This window comes from Elephas maximus, chromosome 1 (genome assembly GCF_024166365.1).
Source record: "Elephas maximus indicus isolate mEleMax1 chromosome 1, mEleMax1 primary haplotype, whole genome shotgun sequence".
NCBI classification, from domain to species: Eukaryota; Metazoa; Chordata; class Mammalia; order Proboscidea; family Elephantidae; genus Elephas; species Elephas maximus.
In genome coordinates, this window is record NC_064819.1 from 186,058,152 (window position 1) to 186,077,641 (window position 19,490).

General features: G+C 41.0%; 1 protein-coding gene across 4 annotated transcripts in view; it reads right to left on the reverse strand.

Annotated features, from left to right (window-relative positions):
• The window catches only part of MCM9 (minichromosome maintenance 9 homologous recombination repair factor), a 97,366-nt gene extending 78,968 nt beyond the window's left edge, over nucleotides 1-18,398 (reverse strand). For 3 of the 4 annotated variants that reach the window (XM_049899872.1, XM_049899889.1, XM_049899895.1), the window contains exons 1-4: nucleotides 18,022-18,106; nucleotides 13,953-14,271; nucleotides 3,644-3,960; nucleotides 2,337-2,418 (exon numbers count right to left, since the gene is read on the reverse strand). In XM_049899872.1, coding sequence (XP_049755829.1) covers nucleotides 2,337-2,418; nucleotides 3,644-3,960; nucleotides 13,953-14,256 — 703 coding nt within the window. In that variant the 5' untranslated portion in view covers nucleotides 14,257-14,271; nucleotides 18,022-18,106. Of the gene's footprint in view, nucleotides 1-2,336; nucleotides 2,419-3,643; nucleotides 3,961-13,952; nucleotides 14,272-18,021; nucleotides 18,107-18,305 lie in introns of those variants that run through there. The other variant, XM_049899880.1, reaches the window with a different exon arrangement.
• Nucleotides 18,399-19,490: the final 1,092 nt, after the last annotated feature.

A 19,490-nucleotide genomic window follows, 5' to 3' on the forward strand; every position in this document is an offset into this window, starting at 1 on the left:
TGCTAAGATATTTGGCATAATTTTCAAATTATGGGTTAGTGATTATTGGGGGGGCATCTTTTGATAGAGAATTATTCTTGGCTCTAGATACTGAACTCTTTGTCTCCGTGGAGTGCTTGCCTCATCATTTTAATAAAAAGTCAGCTTAGTAAATTTTATAAATGAGACACTTGGAGAAGCCCTGCATTAAGAAAAGGGAAATTATGATACAGTTTGGAGAAATGAAGCACTTTAGCTCTGTCCAATAGGAGAGAGAGAACTAGGTTGTAGAATAAGAAATCATACATCCTGTTATAGCCCAGGGACACAACCTGTGCTATTTGTTTTTTATAAAGATTAAGAGTGTTTGAGTGAGAATAAGAAATATGTAAAGCAAGGAATGTAAAGCTGACTTGAAAGGCAATGGGTGAACAAATTCAGCTAAGGCTTAACAATCATTTCCATTTCCTGACCCTCAACAGCCTTTAAGTTAGTTGTTAAAGGAGAAAAGAGAAAGGGTGAGCTCTCATTCTCCCCACAGGCAAAGGTCTAGTCAAGGCCTGGGAGTGTATGCGAGGGAAGCAGAAGACGCTGGGCCTAGTGGACCAAGTTTCCCTTCTCCTTTTCTTAGGCTGGAAGTGGTCCCAGGGACACTTCTGAAAGCTTTGCAGCTCTAAGGACAACCCTTTTTGGGACTGCAACTTTATAAATCCAAAAGACTTTTAAGTTCTATACTAGAATCTTCAGTGCCTTTCAATTCTATAAGAAGACAATGAGAGAAAAGGGTAGGTGAGGATACCTGTGTTGAAACATATGATATACTAAGTGCTTTCATTAGAAAACCGTCTTTCATTAAACTTACAGATTATCACTTTGAAGCACATACTGCTTCTGCTTCTAGCTGAGGGCTTCACCTTCAGCTGACCCCTACCCAGTGACCAGTGCTCCTTAAATTTTACAGCGCTACCCCCCACCAACAGGTGAAGAAAGCACTCTTGATTCTCTCATTCTCTTTTTGCATTACAGATGCAGAATATCGCCAACATATCCATTTCAGAAACATACCAGATTTTATTAAAAATATCTCTTATTATATTCAAATGTAGTTACTGTAAAAGAAAATAGTATTTACTCTCTTGGTCAACACTGCTGATTTACAAAGCCCAGTATCTTAATTTTGCCAATATAACCTTTGCCAGCTATTTTTTTTAAATGATTAATAATTTAATTGGCTCACAATACCTCCATTCTGTAGACGTGGGCTGATACTAATCCTCATCCTCCTACAAATACTTTTAAGTTTTATTTCTTCCCAGGCTCTCCAATGAGAGGAAAAGGGGGCTAGATGAGCAAGAGGGAACAAAGGAAAACGTAGGACTAGTCTGGTTGGCCTAGAGATCAAAGCATACATCCCAGAATAACATTACAACAACGAGGCTTCTGGAACCCTCAGATTTCCGGAACAGTTCTGAGGCTCAGAGAGCCTCGCATGTGCGTGAACGTTGTAAATCATCCAGATCAACTGCTATCACAAGGCCTGAATCCCTACCGAGCTGCTCTACATCCTCTGCTTGACTGTCTCCAAGAAAAGGACCTCACCGTCATCTAAGGTCTGAGTCTGGACACCTCTGACTGTTAGATACTGAGTCAAAATCTACCTCCCTGTAGCTTCCACCTGCTGAAGCCCGATAATATCTTCTGTGATTATAATTCTATTTCTATATGACAGTCTTTCAACGGTTTAAGGTTGGTTCATGTCCTTCCTGAGGTTTTTCCTGCCACCCACCCGCAGGTCTACATTCAGTATGGTCTCAAGTTTTCTCTCAGTTCAGGTGACTGGCCAGTAAAAATACTGAGGACCGTCAGAGGACAGCAGACCAAATCAATGTGACACAGAACAGAGCAGAGAAGAAAGATCACTTCCTATTTTTTCAGACAGCACTAAGATTGCAAGAGCGGTTGACAGAGTCACGTCCTCTGGTTCATTTTATGTGACTGCCAGCTAAATCCACTAAAATTTAAAAGTCACACTGTTAAGCTATGGTGTATTGAAGAGAGCTGTAGATTTGAAGTCAGTGGCTCTGTGTTCATGTTCTAGTTCTGCGACTTGATTCACTAAATGATGTTAGGTAAGTCAGGTTCTTCATCTGTAAAACAAGCAACTGGACTAGATCTCTAAGCTCCAGCCCAGCTCTCTTTACTTCTATCATCTCTCACCTCCATGACAGTTTCTGTTCCCAAGATCTACAATTAGCCCCACACACCCTTGCCAGTGATCTTGGGAAAATAAAAAGTGGCTCTTCCTAACCAATATTTTTGAACCTTCTATAGAAGCTGATAAAAAAGTTCATTCTTACCAGATTTGCAACTGTCTACTAAGTCATCTTCCAGGATAACCTTCATAGATCGTGGAATACTTCCAACAGATAGTCTTTGGACCTAGCAAGAAAAAGAAAGCAGATATTGAGGTTATCAAATACACATTGACTAAATATTCAGAAGCCGAGCAGTTCTTGAAATTACAGTTTCTCCGGTATTATCACCATCGAATTTAATTACGATGGGGATTTATGGAATTTTCTTGAAAACTGTGCCTACTATCAGTTTATGAATTCACTAAAACTAGAGTAAAATAAAAGCACCAATATGGAAAATACCTCTAAATAAAACCTATTTTGTGGACTGTCAAAATACAACAACTACTAATAATAAAACTACCTACCTCGAAAGGAGAGGTATTTCTCTTTCCAGATCTCTAGTCATAAGAGCTGGGACAAAACACTGAGTCCCTTTTGATTATTCCTGAGTAACTGAACCCTGGTTTTATTCCATGTGGAAATATGCACATTTCCCAGGCTTCCATGCAGCTATGTACCAGTGGTCATATGAGTAAGTTCTGGCCAGTGAGAAATATGCAGAAATGTTTTAGGGGACTTCTGGGAGAAATGGAAACTTGGTTGGGTAGCATGATCTTTTATCCGTCCCCTCTTCTTCTTGCTCTGACTAAAATATCAATGAGGTGGAGTTCTAGCTACCATCCTGCACTATAGACAACCATAAGAAAAGAAGCCATGTGTTAAGAATGGTAAAGTAGAAAGACAGAAGGAGCCTCAGTCTTAAACACTGAGGGGCCTACATTCTAGCCCGTCTCCTTATTTTAAATGAGAGAATAAACCTTTCTGTTTCAGCTTTAAGTAAAGGAAAATCAGGCCTACCCTCATTTGTTAAAGTTATTGCTAAAGAGTTGGCACAGCAACTAAAATTGAGCCAAACCCCAAATTCTGCCCACTCCAATGTTTAGCCCCATTTCAATTTCTCCTGTCTCTTAGTTATGAACAGCTAATGTGAACTTCTTAAATATCATGCCTTTAATTTTAACATGATTATTAAGTCACTCCATAACCTTCTTGTCAATGCTTTATCTAAAAAAATTATTTAAATGGTTTATGGCTGTGTATAATTTCACCAAAATAATAATATTATTTCATGGTTTCTTATTCTGATATATGTGCGATGGTTTAAAGTTTGATCTTCCACAAAGTAATGACACAAGTTCCATTTGTAATCCATTATTTGTTCCCCAATTGTAGCAATTTACCCATAGCTGAAGACCACTTTGCTTTTTCAACTTCATGTTACTTTTCTAATTTATTTCATCATTTACCTGTTCCTGAATTTTGATTTCCTGATAATCTCTACACTTGGTTGGAGATGAAGACAAGCCTGAGAGGCAAGTGAATTTTGAGGAATTACAGCTCTCCAAGCTGGGACATGAGGATGGCCTGCAGAAGGTATAATACTGTTCAAAGTCAGCCTTGACCACAAATACGTGCTTGCACTTGTTACACATGTAGTCCCGCTCAAACTCCAGGACCTTCACAAGACTTGTTCGAATCACTGTCCCAGTGACAGATAAAAAGTGTCCCACATCCTTGGTTTTAGGGATATGCTCCCTCACCAGCTCTGGACAGACAGGCAAACCTGATGGAGGGGGAAAAAAAAAAAAAATCACATCATCAACTTAAACCTTGGGATTTGACTCTATGGAATATATCTTTCTCATATTCCCTTGGTGATGGGGGGAAGTACAGTTTCTGGTGGGGGGCAACAACTTCATGTTTTCCTTAAGAAAAAATCAGATCATCAACTCTATGAAGAAAACAGAAAATAATTACTTCAATTAACAATTGTCAGTGAACTCTTTTCAAAAGCATGTATCTAGATGCTGTAATAATCAGGACTAAATAAAGGACTGATTTGGTAAGAGGGCTACCTCAGTATGATTTAAATACCCAGACGGCCCATATTCAACAAAGAACATATCGCCACTTGCCCCACCTAAAAGCAATCGCTGACTCTGCCTAAACCACAAAGAGGAGTTACAAAGAGATGGTAGCATGATGACCAAAGATTCCCACAGTGCTAGGAGGCTCTTACTATTGCTTTTTTAGTTAGGTTTCTGACAGAGTACAACTGCCCTATAGAGTTTCCAAGGAGCACCTGGTGAATTTGAACAGCCTACCTCTTGGTTAGCAGCCACAGCACTTAATCACTATGCCACCAGGGTTTCCTTCGGATTTATTAATGTGTAAATCTGACAGTATTTTCAAGACTTGAGCTACCTAGAGTTTTATCCACTGGCATCATTTTATCATTTAATAACTCTGTGTTTTTCACCATTAAAAAACAGTACTGAAAAGGTGCAAAACATAAAGGAAATTTATATGCAGAAAATCTGTTTCTCATGTTTGACTATGGTGCTATGCTGGAGTACAAAGATGCTGGCTGTGATGGTCAAAAGCCTATCTCTGAACAAGTTTATAGAGTGGCACTTGGTAAGTAAGTTGGTTGATGTACCATGACCCATTATCTTGTCTTCAGAATTTGGTGGTTCAAAAACCTGGTAAGTATGCACACTGAAGATGGATCTATCAGATTTACAAAGCTCCTGAAAAATAACCATCACAGGTATGATTATACTTTAAGTTCCGATGGCAGCACATTTTCTCCCTGTCGATGCGTCTACTCAGGAAGCCAAATGATAATAATCAAAAGGTTTTTTGGGTGGCATAGAACTTACAAAACATCAATAGTCCCCTCAACGCCCCCCCCCCACACACCCGCCAACGAATCAGATGAACTGATATATAAGGTACCAGGCTACGTTAACCTGGTGTATCCTACCATAGGCAGAGACTTGAATTTTCTCTGTTGGTCGGTCAGGGCTCTCCCTCCATACACTGTATACCACAGAGATAAGCATGGTGGACACCGCCAACATTTGCCTCTATAACTTCCTTTCTTATGCTTCCAATGCTGACTCGCCCACTTACTAAATGGACATATTCTTTATTTATATTAATGCAGGTTGTATCACATTTTGCAATAAAGGATCCACACTTTTGCTTAGGATAATTTTGTATATATATGCTCTATTCTGTGTTGACTTGACAGGTTAACTCTCAGAAAACACACTTATTTTCCTTATTTCCAAGCTCCTGGGGAGTGCTACATGAAAAACACCTAGGGCTAACAGGTATTGCATCACATGTACGGGAACAGACCGAGAAGGTGGGACAGGATTAAAGCAGGTGTTTATCCAAAGATACCTACTCTATTCATTTCTCATTGTTTTCAGGCATCTGCTAATTAGCTATCTGCTGAGCTACCAAGAACACAGCAATATTTCTAGTTACAACCAAGCAAAAGCGAAAAACTTTTCATTAAAAACAGATCTTATTCTCATGTCTATTATTTCATATAAGTGAAATTATAGAATATGTGGCCTTTTGTGTCTGGTTTCTTTCATTTAACATATTACCAAGGTTCATCCATGTTGGAGCATACATCAGTACTTCCTTTTTATGGCTGAATAATATTCCATTGTATGGATATATCACATTTGTTTACTTATTCAATTGTTGACAGGCATTTGGGTCATTTCCACTTTCGACTTTTATGAATAATGTTGCTGTGAACATTCATGTACAAGTTTTTGTTTGAACACCTGTTTTCAATTATCTTGGATATATATTTTGGAGTGAAATTGCTGGATTACATGGTTGAATACATTTAAAAAATAATTTGTATGTTTGTAAAGAGTCACTAAGTGCTATCTATTGTAAAGTGTTTTCTACTGTAACTATATAGGATACTCAAGAGGGAAACATGATTATTAACCCAATTTGCTTCTTGAAATATACACAGAATCTCCAGCAATTACTTCAGAGAATGATGAATAAGCCAAATAGAAGGAGATCAGACAAAAATGAATGGGCTAAGAAAACTTATTTTGATAACAATTTCTTTAGATTTTTGAAACATCCATTCTTTCTTCCTTGGCCCCTAAAGAAATATCATTTTTGATCCCATTTCTACTCCCCTCATTCCTGTTCTGCTTCAGATACCAACTGATTATCCAGTTTAAATTATCAATGTATTTAAAAATTAAAAAATAAAACACAACTAAGAGCACAAGAACTAGGACATGGAAAGTGTTGTGACTCTGATGTTGTGCATAACTGCAGACTGTCCTTTAAAGACCGAGACTGGCCAATACAATTTAATGGACTGGGTTTTCAATGAGATAAAATCTTATATATAATTGATAAAGTCTTACATAATCGTATAGAGAGATGCTTGCTATTTTGGGCTTATACACAAATTTTGGTTAAAAACAAAGCTATGTGTAATTTTACTGTGGTTTTTTTCCCTAGAAAGCTGTTTTTGATTGTGTGTTTTACCATAAATAGCATCTTAGAATGAATGCGAACACACCCTATCTCCCCTTGCTTTCACAATAAGGCAGGCAAGAAATAATGAAGGCCTGAACTGAAATCTCCTCTGTATATTAACCCTTTTATGGCTACCCACAGATCTAAGAATAAGGAACCAAACAAATCTGGACTGCAGGGTCTTATGTGACTGGCTTCCTTTCATATGAAGCCCTCTGAGCGCTCACTTCACCTGTAGTATCCCCTTTGCCTCAACACTGACCTCCCCACTCCACCCCTCAAAAATGCCACACTTAAGAGCAATGTGGTGATTGAGAATACAGACTCTGGAGCCACAATGTCTGGCTTTGAGTCAGAGCTCTATCACTTACTGGCTATGTGACCTTGAGCAAATTATTTACCCTCTCTGTACCTCAGACTCCCCTCCTGTAAAATGGCAGTAACAACAGGACCTATCTCACAGGGTCATTAGAAGATTAAAATAATGCATATATGTAAAGTTCTTGGACTCCCTTTTGGCGTAGTGGCTACGTGCTACAGTATCTGGCATATGCCGAAGCCTGTTGCCGTCGTGTCAATTTGGACTCATAGCGACCCTACAGGACAGAGGAGAACTCCCCATAGAGTTTCCAAGGAGTGCCTGGTGGATTCGAACTGGTGACCTTTTGGTCAGCAGCCATAGCACTTAACCACTACGCCACCAGGGTTTCCATCTGGCATACAGCAAGTGCTACTTAATAGAAGTTCTTAAATTTATCATTTTTCATCCTTTAATTTTTTTTAAAGCTCAGCTTAAACATAATTTTCTTAATCTTTAACTCACTTAGGCTAAATTCTCTCTTTTGTGTGCCATACCATACTGTTCTTCTTTTTCATATCACTTACCACAACTGAAATAAAAGAATTAACTAATTAATTTCTTCTTATGTTTCCACGATAGAATATAATTTCTATGAAGGCAGGGTTGAGGTAGATTTTACTCACTGCTTTATAAATAGAAAGGCAAGAAAATGAAAAGCAGACAGGGGAGAATAGATATGAGTGATATTAAAGATACTAAGTTTAGCCTGGTGGTACAGTAGTTAAAGTGCTCAGATGCAACCCAAAAGGTCAGCAGTTCAAACCCCCCAGCTGCTCCAAGGGAGGAAGATGTAGCAGTCTGCTTCTGTAATGATTACAGCCTTGGAAACCCTATGGGGCCGCTCTATTCTGTCCTATAGGGTCGCTGTGAGTTGGAATCGACTTGACAGCAGTGGGTTATTTTTTTTTTTAAGTTAGCTTAGAGACCAGTTAGACGTAAGATGTGAAGAAAAGGGTGGAATTTGAAGTGACCCACCAGTTCTCTGGTTTAGGTAACTGAATGGAAGAGATTCCATTAACTGAGTCAGGGAATTCAGCAAGGCAGATGGTAGGCAACCAATAAATACCTATTGAAGGAATAAATGTGGAAATGCCATTTTCAGGTGAAGGGGGCACACAGTGAGTGAAGGGAAATTATGACTACAATTTTTAATATGCTGGGTTTACAAGAACATATCTAGTCTGAGATATCTGGTAGACAACAGGATATTTACATACCGAGCTTAAGAGACAAGTTCTGGCTAAAAATAAATAAAGGTGGCAGTTGTTGCTGTATGGTGGCAGTTGACATGTAAGTTCAGGATGGAGCCACCCCAACAGAAGAGAATGCAGGATCCGGGAGAAGAGGGCCACATCTGAGCCCTGAGGACCCAACACTTAAGGGACAGCTATAGAGGAGGCAGAGAAGCCACAGCCAGAGAGAGGAATAGGCCAGAGAGTGTTGTTGATGGGGCCAAGGCTGCAGTTTCATAAGGCAGAGGAGTCAATAGTAGCAAACCCTGCAGAGAAATAAAGGAAGAAATATACTGAAAAGTGTCCCCCAGTTTGGCCATTAGTCAGTCACTGGTGACACTGGTGAGGGTAGTTTCAGTGTGGTGGAGGTGAATGAGAGAAGCTTATACCAAAGAAGAATTGTATTCTCTCAAAAGTTTGGTTATGAAAAGAAGAGCAGATGGAGTGTAAAGGTGGACCCAAAATTGAAAAGAGTATTTTTTCTTTTATAAAATGAGACTTGAAAGAAAATTCAGATGTAAGTGCTGGGAAGGATTCACGATCATCCCGGCCACCAGCTACCACATCCCCAGAACCCCCATGCTCTCCCATGGTTTTGTCCAGACTGGGTAACTAACTTCACAGCACCTGCCTTACCCATCTCCTTACCTTGGTTACTTACTCCATACTCACTGACCTCAGGGTTCAGGTGAATGTCTCATCTAAATCAAGATTCTTGACTAGAGGCCTTGGCTAGGCTTTAGAAAAGAAGGGTCCATAACTTCCTCTGCATAGAACCCAGAAGTACCGCTTATTTAAATCCTCAGTCCCATAGTTCTATGGGCTACCACATCATTATCTCTAAAAATCAAAATATAAGGACTTACATTTTGGGACCAGTTGCCGAATCTCTCCCCACCTCGCCCCTTCTTCATTTAACAGTAATACCCTAACTTCTCTCACCACTACCCATACCTCTGGTCTCAGAGTACACCCTTCAAGACCTCTCCAAACGGCTCTAACACGATAGTGGCCTTCCTAATCACTTACTGCCTGTGCTACCCATCCTGGGCCTTAATCACGTATTGCTTTCCACTGTTTACAAACTACTTCATATCTGGAGGGTAGGGCTACTTCTTGAGTTCTTTTCATGCCCCTCTATGCCCAGCCCAGTGCTTTAGCAAGCACTTTTAGCTAAGGAGAAAAACAGTGAATACAAAGGAAGAAAAACTGACTGTCCCTCCCTCTTTAGCCTCCCCTTTACCACATCTGGCCTCAAATCTTCCAGTCCAGCAACAAAATAGGTGAATTTTTCTGTGCATATCCTGGGGCTTCTCACTTCTGAACCTTTCCTGAGGCACTCTACATTGTCTGGAGCTCTCCTAACTTCACTTAACCAGAAGACTGCCCTCAAGTTCCCCTCCTGCAAGAAAAGTTCCCTAAGTCCAGGCTAGCACACTCACACACACATATATGGAACAGCTAAACAAAATGGTCAAACGGATGCACAATGGCACGTTGTTGTGTGCCGTCGAGTCAATTTTGACTCATGGAGACCCCATGTGACAGGGTAGAATTGCCCCATAAGGTTTCCTAGGCTATAATCTTCATGAAAGCAGATTTCCAGATCTTTTTCCCACAAAGTCACCGGATGAGTTTGAACCATCAACCTAGTGGTTAAGAGTGAGTGCTCAACTGTTGTGCCACCAGGGCTCCTTTACAATGGTATACATGATGCCTTTTATGTCTGGAGGAACATCCACCCAGGAAGCGTAAAAGGAAAATATTCCTTGGTTCTTGGGACACCTTCCTTTCCTTGCAAATGGTATCCCAGGCCTATGCACACTGGGCTCTGACAGATCTACACAACACTGACTTTATTCCAGTGTAAGGGGGCTGTGCTGAAGAGATATCATCCATTTGGGGAGAAGGCAGGTGGGAGGTGGGGGAGGCAAGGCTCAGGTCTAAGGGTCCCTCATATGCTCACCAACTCTCTGTTCCCCCTAAAGTGTGGCCAGGAAGAGTGAGCCCCCTGCTACTCACCCCAGCAAGGATCCTGTGTGAAACCCAATTACAGTATCTCTAAAGAAGAACTATGATAACAACCACAACCAATTTTTCCCAGGAAATCAGTTTTTAATTATCTTCTATGCTTTTATAATACAGGGCAATATGTCATCCTTAATGTTCTTAAATTAGAAACAAAGGAACAGTTTACACCTTACTGCATCATGTAAATGGTACCTATTAGGATAATTTTATTTTTTTAGAATTAAGCAAATTAACCTAAAGCATATCAGACTAAGTGGTTTATTTTCTTTATAGCTGTATTATTATAACGGTAGTTGAGGTAAGTACATTTCTGGATAGATTTATTCTTTTCATTTAGCATTCTTATGATCTTTAAATAAATTTGTAATACGAAAACAAAAACAAAGGTGACATTAAGTAAAACTATCATGTACAGTCCAAAAACTAAGTACTAAAAAAGGCTAAGAGGCAGCGTTTTGATAGAAATGAAAATTTATTTTAATCATTCTGTCTTACTACATGTATTACTATGTACGTTGTTGTTATTAGATGCCATAGAGTTAACAACAACCCATGGGGGTCGAATCGCCAACCTTTTGGTTAGCAGTTGGGCTTAACCGCTGTGCCACGACAATCTGTGTTTCTAACAGCTCCCAGGTGATACTGATCCTGCTAGTGCAGGATCCACACTTTGAGAGTCTTTGACCTAAAGTAACTGATACAAGCTAGCACAGTGACAATATTCTTGAAATATCTATTCAAAAATTGTTTTGTTCTTAACATTCTTGAAATATCTATTCAAAAATTGTTTTGTTCTTTTATCACTGAATGGGAGAGAAAGATATGGATTTTGGGCTTCAGCACTAACGGTGGCTTAATGCCTGGCCTCAGTAACCCAGGGAATGCAATGGTTCTCAAAGTGGGGCTCCTGCTGCAACAGCTTCAGCATCACCCGGGAGCTGTTAGAAATGCAGATTCTTAGGTCTCACCCCAGACCCACTCAATCAAAAACTGGGGGTGGGGCCTAGCAGGCAGTGTTTTAACAAGTCCTCCAGGTGGCTCTGATGCCCACCAACGTTGGAGAGCCACCGCTTTAATTAACACGTGAATGCAATTTTTTGTCTTTCCCATTTACTTTGGTAAATGTAAAAGTAAAGGTGCATTTCAACACCTTTTATCAAAACCACTGGAAATGCCAAGTAAACCTTAAGCTAATAAAAATCCCAGAAGAAATGGAGATGTAAAAGTGAAATTTAATGCATATTCTGGAAAACACATCATAAAGTGTCTTATGCTTCTAAGGAGATTGACCCACAGAGACATCCTGAGTTCTAATAACCAAATGACTTGCCTAGAGTCCAAGATGGAGGTGAAATTTACCTAAAACCAGACCATTTCTATCCTCTGAGCCTTTTTTTTTTGAGCCTTCATACATGTCATTCATTCTGCTTGGGGCACCTCTATCCCTCCCTGACCTTATCCTCTCTTCTTGAAGCTTCCCCTGCGCCACATAGAAGAATCTGCTCCCTGTTCTGTGAGCTAATATACCTTGCATATAACTTGAGTGAGACATGGATCACATAACATAAAGCTGCCATAAAGCTTCTTTACAGTTATGTTTAATAGACGCACATATGCACATACCTATAGGCACGCATACACCATTTGGTAAATATCTGACTAGACAGCTGTTTCCCCTCTAGCCTTGAGCTCCTTGAGATGAGAGACTGCACCATATTCTTTTTGGTTTCCCACGAGCCTAACAAATGCCTAGCACAAATTAAGTTTGTAGAATAAATGCTACTATGGTAGTAACGGAAACCTGGTAGCGTAGTGGTTAAGTGCTACAGCTGCTAACCAAAGGGTCTGCAGTTTGAATCCGCCAGGAGCTCCTTGGGAACTCTATGGGGCAGTTCCACTCTGTCCTATAGGGTCACTATTAGTCGGAATCGACTCGACAGCACTGGGTTGGGTATGGTAGTAACATGATTCGCAATTTATTTTGTCAGAGAAGAAGTAAAAAAATAGGTTAGGTCCTTCTGAGACCAGTGAGGTCACTTAGGCGAACACAATTTTATTATTTAAGCTGAGCATGGAAAGGTATCCAAACAAACCAAACCCACTGCCATCAAGTTGATTTCAACTCACAGAACAGAGCAGAACTGCCCCATAGGGTTTCCAAGGTGGATTCCAACTGCTGACTTTTTGGTTAGTAGTAGTAGCTCTTAACCACTGTGTCAACAGGGCTCCATCCAAACAAAAGGGCAACCTAAAACCATTTCAACATTAACTACATTAACGTATCTACTTTTTGCAACATTATTAGAAGGGAAAGTTCTTTCTTGATCCCAGCAGGAAATTATCTAGTGCCCTGATGCATAAAAGATTAATAACTCTCATAGTTTTATTCTAGCAAGTTTAACTGCAGATACTATTTTTCACACTTAAATCAAGTGTCTGGTCTTTTTTAGAGTATTACTTTGTCTCCAAGGAATTCTAGTCTAGTGACTCCTAACCTTTTTAGAATCATAGCAATCTTGTTTATTATAAATCTCCACCCTTCTGAAACATGCTAAAAGGTAAATATTTATTTTTAAACAAAAGGGTGTCTTCTCCAAATTTAATCACAAATCACCCTTTAAATATTCTGGAGTCTGCTTTTAATTTCATCAAATCCTCCCTTCTCATAAACAGAATGAAGCTGAAGTAGCCTTCATTAGTTTATACAACAGTGACATATTTTAAATTCAAAAAGTAGGGGGTTGAAAGGGACTGTAGAGGTAGTTTGCATGAGAAGAAATTAAGGCTCAGCAAGATTAAGTGATCTGCCAAGTCTCCCAGCCTAGTGATGTAGTGCCAACCAAGTATCCTCTAAATTCAACTCTTATTTTCACCATCCCATATTATGCCTTCTATGAAATGGTTTCCATGTAACAAAGGAATGGAAAACTGTTGCACTGGAATGTAACATTTTCAAAAATTTCTATCAGTTACCAGTTTAATTCTGTCCACCCTGTTAAAAATCGATTTTAGAACAGAGAGGGAGGGGCAAGAAGCAAAGATTTGGAGAAGCAGGAACTTTCAGGCACTGCTCTGTCGCCACAAGTTGCTAAGCTCTTCATTGCATTTTCTGAGTGCAATGAACCTCTCATGTGTTCAACAAAAATTTCAGTGTCTAATATGTGGTCTGCACGATGCTAATACTGAAATATAAGAGTTGATTTTCTAAAACAGTTTCGAAGATCTACGGGCAGCATCTATCATTTTTCTAATTCTTTGTATTATCAATTCTTTTACTGTTAGTAGCCATGAAAGCTCATAAAACTGCTTTGGATTACAATTTTATAGACACACAGACGGATATGGGAAATAAATAAGCAAGCAAGTATACTGTTGTCTGCACGCATTCTCCCTCCTCTCAGATGGCATGGCTAGTACTCCGGCCTTCCAAATGTCCTGAGAAGACAGTACAAAATCATTATTGTGCTCTACAAGAAGGGACCATTAACTACACAATGGATATATTCGCAAGTATAAGTACCTGTTATTTCTTAGCGCTTTGAATTCAGTATGTGTTAAATTTTCTCTAAACCTTCCTAGAGAATAACATGGCAGTAAAATCCTTAAGTGACCCACCTGATATCCTGGCATGAAGATTCTGCTTCATGGAGACATCCTCAGGCTGAGAAAGGGACTGCAGAATTGTCAAGGCCGACCTTCTCAATGCGCTATCAAATATAGTTAGTACTTCATTGGGGAACACGTTGAAATATTCCCCAATTTCCATGTTGGTTTCAAAAAGGGTCATGGCATTAACCACAACTGGGTAATGAGCATCTTCATCCATTTCCTTCAAGATTAGAAGAATATCATTCTTATGGTATTCCGAAACGTAAGACTCAAATACTTGACCCACCAGGGTAACTTGATCACTATTCATCTTGAATCTAGATAACTAAAGAAAAAGAAAGGACTGAATTACATCTTTGATATTCATGATTTGCCTGCAATGATATCAGAAAACATACAAAAGATTATTTGGTTATAAAGCATCTGACTTTGGGTCGCACTATAATAATCACAAAATAATACCTGAATACAAAATCTTCATTAGATCTGAATTACTTGTTCTAATCCTGGTACATGTACTTTTAAAATGAATGTGTTAAATCTAGTCAAAGAATTATGTTGGTACCCATTATAGCAACCGAAAATGGTCGAATTCATTTTCCATATTGTCCCCAAAACTTCCTCTTCATTAACCCTATAATGTATTATGTAAGAGGCCCTTAGTTTTTCTTTGGCTACATCTCGTACACACATTTGCTCTCAGGAATAAAATCTTAAAAGCTGGTGTTTTTAATTAGATAGTAGATAAGAACTACTTTAGCTGAAGGGAAGGACAATACTCAATACACGGGAAGGTCAGCTCAACTGGACTGGACCAAAAGCAAAGAAGTTTCCTGGATAAACTGAATGCTTCGAAGGTCAGCGGAGCAAGGACGGGGGTTTGGGGACTATGACTTCAGGGGGCACCCAAGTCAATTGACAAAATCTATTAAGAAAACATTCTGCATTCCACTTTGAAGTGTGGCATCTGGGGTCTTAAATGCTAACAAGTGGCCATCTAAGATGCATCAATTGGTCTCAACCCACCTGGATCAAAGGAGAATGAAGAACACCAAGGTCACAAGATAATTATGAGCCCAAGAGACACAAAGGGCCACATGAGCTAGAGACTTACATCATCCTGAGACCAGAAGACCCAGATGGTGCCCGGCCACAACCGATGACTGCCCTGACAGAGAGCACAACAGAGAACCCCTGAGGGAGCAGGAGAACAGTGGGATGCAGACCCCAAATTCTCATAAAAAGACCAGACTCAATGGTCTGACTGAGACTAGAAGAATCCCAGCGGTCATGGTCCCCAAACCTTCTGTTGGCCCAGGAGAAGAGCCATTCCTGAAGACAACTCATCAGACATGGAAGGGACCGGACAATGGGTTGGAGAGAGATGCTGATGAGGAGTGGGCTACTTGTATCAGGTGGACACTTGAGACTGTGTTGACATCTCCTGTCTGGAGGGGAGATGGGAGGGTAGAGAGGGTTAGAAACTGGCAAAACGGTCATGAAAGGAGAGACTGTAAGGAAGGAGCAGGCTGATTCATTAGAGGAGAGTAAATGGGAGTATGTAGTAAGGTGTATATAAGTTTATATGTGACAGACTGACCTGATTTGTAAACTTTCACTTAAAGCACAATGAAAATTATTTAAAAAAAAAAAAGAGCAGATTAGATGCAGAAGCAAGCAAGCACAGATGGGGGAAGAGAGACATCACACCATATGAAGATTGCTAAGGAACCAAGGAATAGAAAGTGAAAAGAAGTGAGGCTCTTCCCCAGAGCCTACAAAGACAGCCTTCCCTCAGAGCCAGTGCCCTGAATTTTGGACTTCTAGCCTCTTAAACTGTGAGGAAATAAATTTCCATTTGTTAAAGTCAAAAAAAAAAAAAAAAAAAGCTAGTGTTTTGGCTGGTTACTTCTAGTAAAGTCCTTTGTATGTGTTCTGGTTCTGGGTTTTATTCATATAAAGAACATATCTTTCTCACTCTTTCTTTAGTTACTACACATACACATATTCACGTGTGTTGTGTGTTCTGCTATGTAAATGGAACACACTCTGTTATTCAGATTGACAGTCAGTTCTGACTTGAATAGACAAAAGACTGGCTTTGAAAATTCACATTTGGAGATGAATTTGTTTCCTCTTTTCCTAACCTAGGAAAATGATGGGCTTCAGCAACAACAGCTGCCAAGAATGTAAAAAAACTAGATAATAAAACTGAGGAAAAGAATGTAAGGAAAGGAAAAATTGGTCTTTAAATGGTAAGCAACTAGGATTGAAAATACAATGTATACCATTACTCTATTTCATTCCCCTGTCAATCTTTTTAAGAATTTTGTACCTAAAGATTAAAAGGGCCTACTCCTATTCTCTGTATACACACAGATCACAAATTACATATGTATAAGCCCAGGTCAGTGTTCAGTTCCTAACACCTCCCATGTGCAAGGTGCTATGCTGGGAAAAGCACAGCACAGTACAATGTGCTCTATGGCCCCAGGGAACCAAAGGATGGATCAAATGAAACAGTGCTCTACCAGCGGTAAAAACGCAACACGAGTAGGAGCACACAGGAGTGAGAGATGAGATTTTAATGGGGTGACAATGCTAGAGGTGGCAATGGACAGTTAAAAATAACTAAGCAAACTGATCATACAAGAGACTTCTTTAGTTTGGAAAGAGTGAGCCCTGGAGGAGAGGTGTACTTTGCCTAATTTCATTTAACCAACATTTATTATACTAGGCTCTACTAATACAAAAACGATGTAAGAAAGCTGTTCTGGAGTTCACAGTTTAGAATTCTAAACATGTTACAGCAACAATGTGGAATTAGGAATAAGTTGCCTTCTCTGAGAACCTAGTATTATTCCAGAAGATGTGAAAGGAGTACGGGGAGTACAGCAGAGTCAAGCCAAGTATCATGGCAATTTACAGGATACCACTCTGAGATTAAGAAATGAGTACATGCATAATCAAGAGTATGAGAGAAAGTAAACTATGGGCCACCCCATTGACAAGTAATTTGGTTTTGGTTAGGTAATATAAATTCAGCCAAATGTAAAGCAGAAGTGCTTCTGAAGGGACTAACCATACAGTATTTCCACGATGTGGCCCTTTGCTAACGAAATCTTAATTCCCCAAGAGTGGCTACAAAAAAAAAAAAAGAATCCTATAAATGCATTTAGAGCCACAAATTAAGCAGTCTGAAAGACAGCTTCACCTAAGGCAGGAAGAGGGCAGCAGCAGAATTCAAGGTTCAAATAAAGGTCATATTAAATTTCTCCTAGTTAAACCAACAATGTATATGGTAATGACCATCTTTTAAAAAATAGCATTCGCTTTCAACATCTGTCCAAGACTGACTAATCTACTGTTTTCTAGGTACAGCTTGCTAACCCTACAAACATGCCTACCCAAATACAGACTAGGGCACATTGTTTTGAAAAAGGTCCTTTTACAACTTTCAAGCTCCCTTTACTTTTTCTTAGTGAATATCTGGGGCCAACACACGATCATCAGCGATTGTGTTACTTTATCCGCATGAGTCAAAATCCACTGGAGGGCAACCAAAAACAGGCCAAGAAAAGACAGGAGGGTGGATAACTAGCATTTTCTAACAGGATCCAAGGAAACCTGGTGGCAATGGTTAAGCGCTGAACTGCTAAGCGAAAGGTCGGTGGTTCGAACCCACCAGTGGCGCCCCGGGATTTCTGAGATTAAGAAATGAGTACACGCATATTCAGGAGTATGAGGGAAAGTAAACTATGGGCTCCCCGGGAGAAGGATGTGGCAGTCTGCTTCCTTAAAATTAACCAAAACCAAACTCGTTGCCGTGGAGTCGATTCCAAATCCTACAGGAAATCCCAGGGAGCAGCTCTCCCCTGCTCTGTGGGGTCACTGGGTCTGAACCCACTCCAGAGCAACCGGTTTTCAGCCCCGCCTGCGGGAACCACGCCCCGCCTACGGGAGCCCCGCCCCGCCGACGAGAACCACGCCCCTCTCCAGGGCCGCTGGAGCCCGCGCGCTAAGCCCCGCCTCTGGCCCCGCCCCGCTGGGCCAAGTTATCGCAGCGCCGCCTCACCGCTCGATCAGCTTCCCAACAGGCGGTCAACAAGTGTGGAGCCGAGCTGTTCTTGAAGAATGCTTCCCAAACTTTTTTAATCCAAAAGGTCTATGGACGCACCCCTGCTGCCTGGAAACACCTCGGCAAGTCTCTGACACGTCCCTTGCTCTGTTCCCGGGCAGCTCTCTTGCCTGATCGGTCCGGGAGTTGAACAGTTTTTTAAATTAACCATTCGTGGAAGAGACTTGGGACGAACCGCGGAAGAAAAGCAGCCATGAAACGAGGCAGCAGCTGTCACTTACTGGCTGGCGCCGGGTGTCAGAAGTCGCCGGGCGCGCTGCTCCGGTGGCTGAGCAACGTCCAGGGCTCCGGCCGCGCGGCGAGGTCGGCCGGGCCCGAAGGGCGGGAGGCGGGCCGGGGCGCGTGCGCGCAGGCTCCGCGGGTTGCGGCGCGCCGGGCGACGCCCCCGCCTCGTGGGCGGTCCGGGCCGGCCGGCGGTCCCGACGGATGCCCCGCAGGGCACCAGCAGGCTTTCCCGGCCAGCGGCTCTGCCGGGCGGAGTCCGGGTGGAGAAGCGGGCGGGCGGGCGAGAGCTCGGCGAGGCGCCGCGGGAGGCGCTGCGAGGCGGTCCGAGGCGGGGCGGGCGGGCGCGGCGCGGTCTGGGGGCGGGGAGAGCCTTGGGGCGGAATCTGGTGAGGGCGGTATGCGGCCGGCCTTTACGGGTTGTGCTTTTGGTGTAGCCAGGAAATCTTTGCCTAATATAAGGTCGTAAGGATTTTTTTCTTATGTTTTCTTTTAGAAGTTTTATAATTTTACATTTTGTATTTAGGTCTGTGATCCATTTTGAGTTAGTTTTTGTGTATGGTTTCAAATGTGGATTATAGGCCACTTTTTTGCATATGGACATCAGCACCATTTGTTGAAAGAAATATCCATTCTTCACTGAATTGCCTTTGCACCTGTGTCAAAAACCAGTTGTCCTTATATGTGTGGGTCTCAGACTATTTTCCGTTCTATTAATCTATTTGTCTGTCTTTACAGAAATAACCACACTGTCTTGATTTCTAAAGCTTTATAATAACTCTTGAAATGATAGTTTTTGCCTTCCAATTTTGTTCTTTTTCAAAACTGTTTTAGCTCTGCTGGATCTCTTGTATTTCCATATGAATTTTAGAATCAGCTTTGTCATTTTCTGTGGTTGAGGTTGCCGTCGAATCTATAGACCAGTATGGGAAGAATCTACATCTTAACAATATTGAGTTATCGAACCTTTGAACAACTTCAGTTTAATTAAAACCAAACCCATTGCTAGAGTCCATTCCTACTCCTAGCAACCCTATAGGACAGAGTAGAACTGCTCCGTAGGGTTTTCAAGGAGTGGCTCGTGGATTCGAACTGCTGACCTTTTAGTTAGCAGCCATAGCTCTTAACCACTGCTCCACAGGTCTCCTCTATTTATTTAGGTCTTGTTTAATTTCATGGAGCCT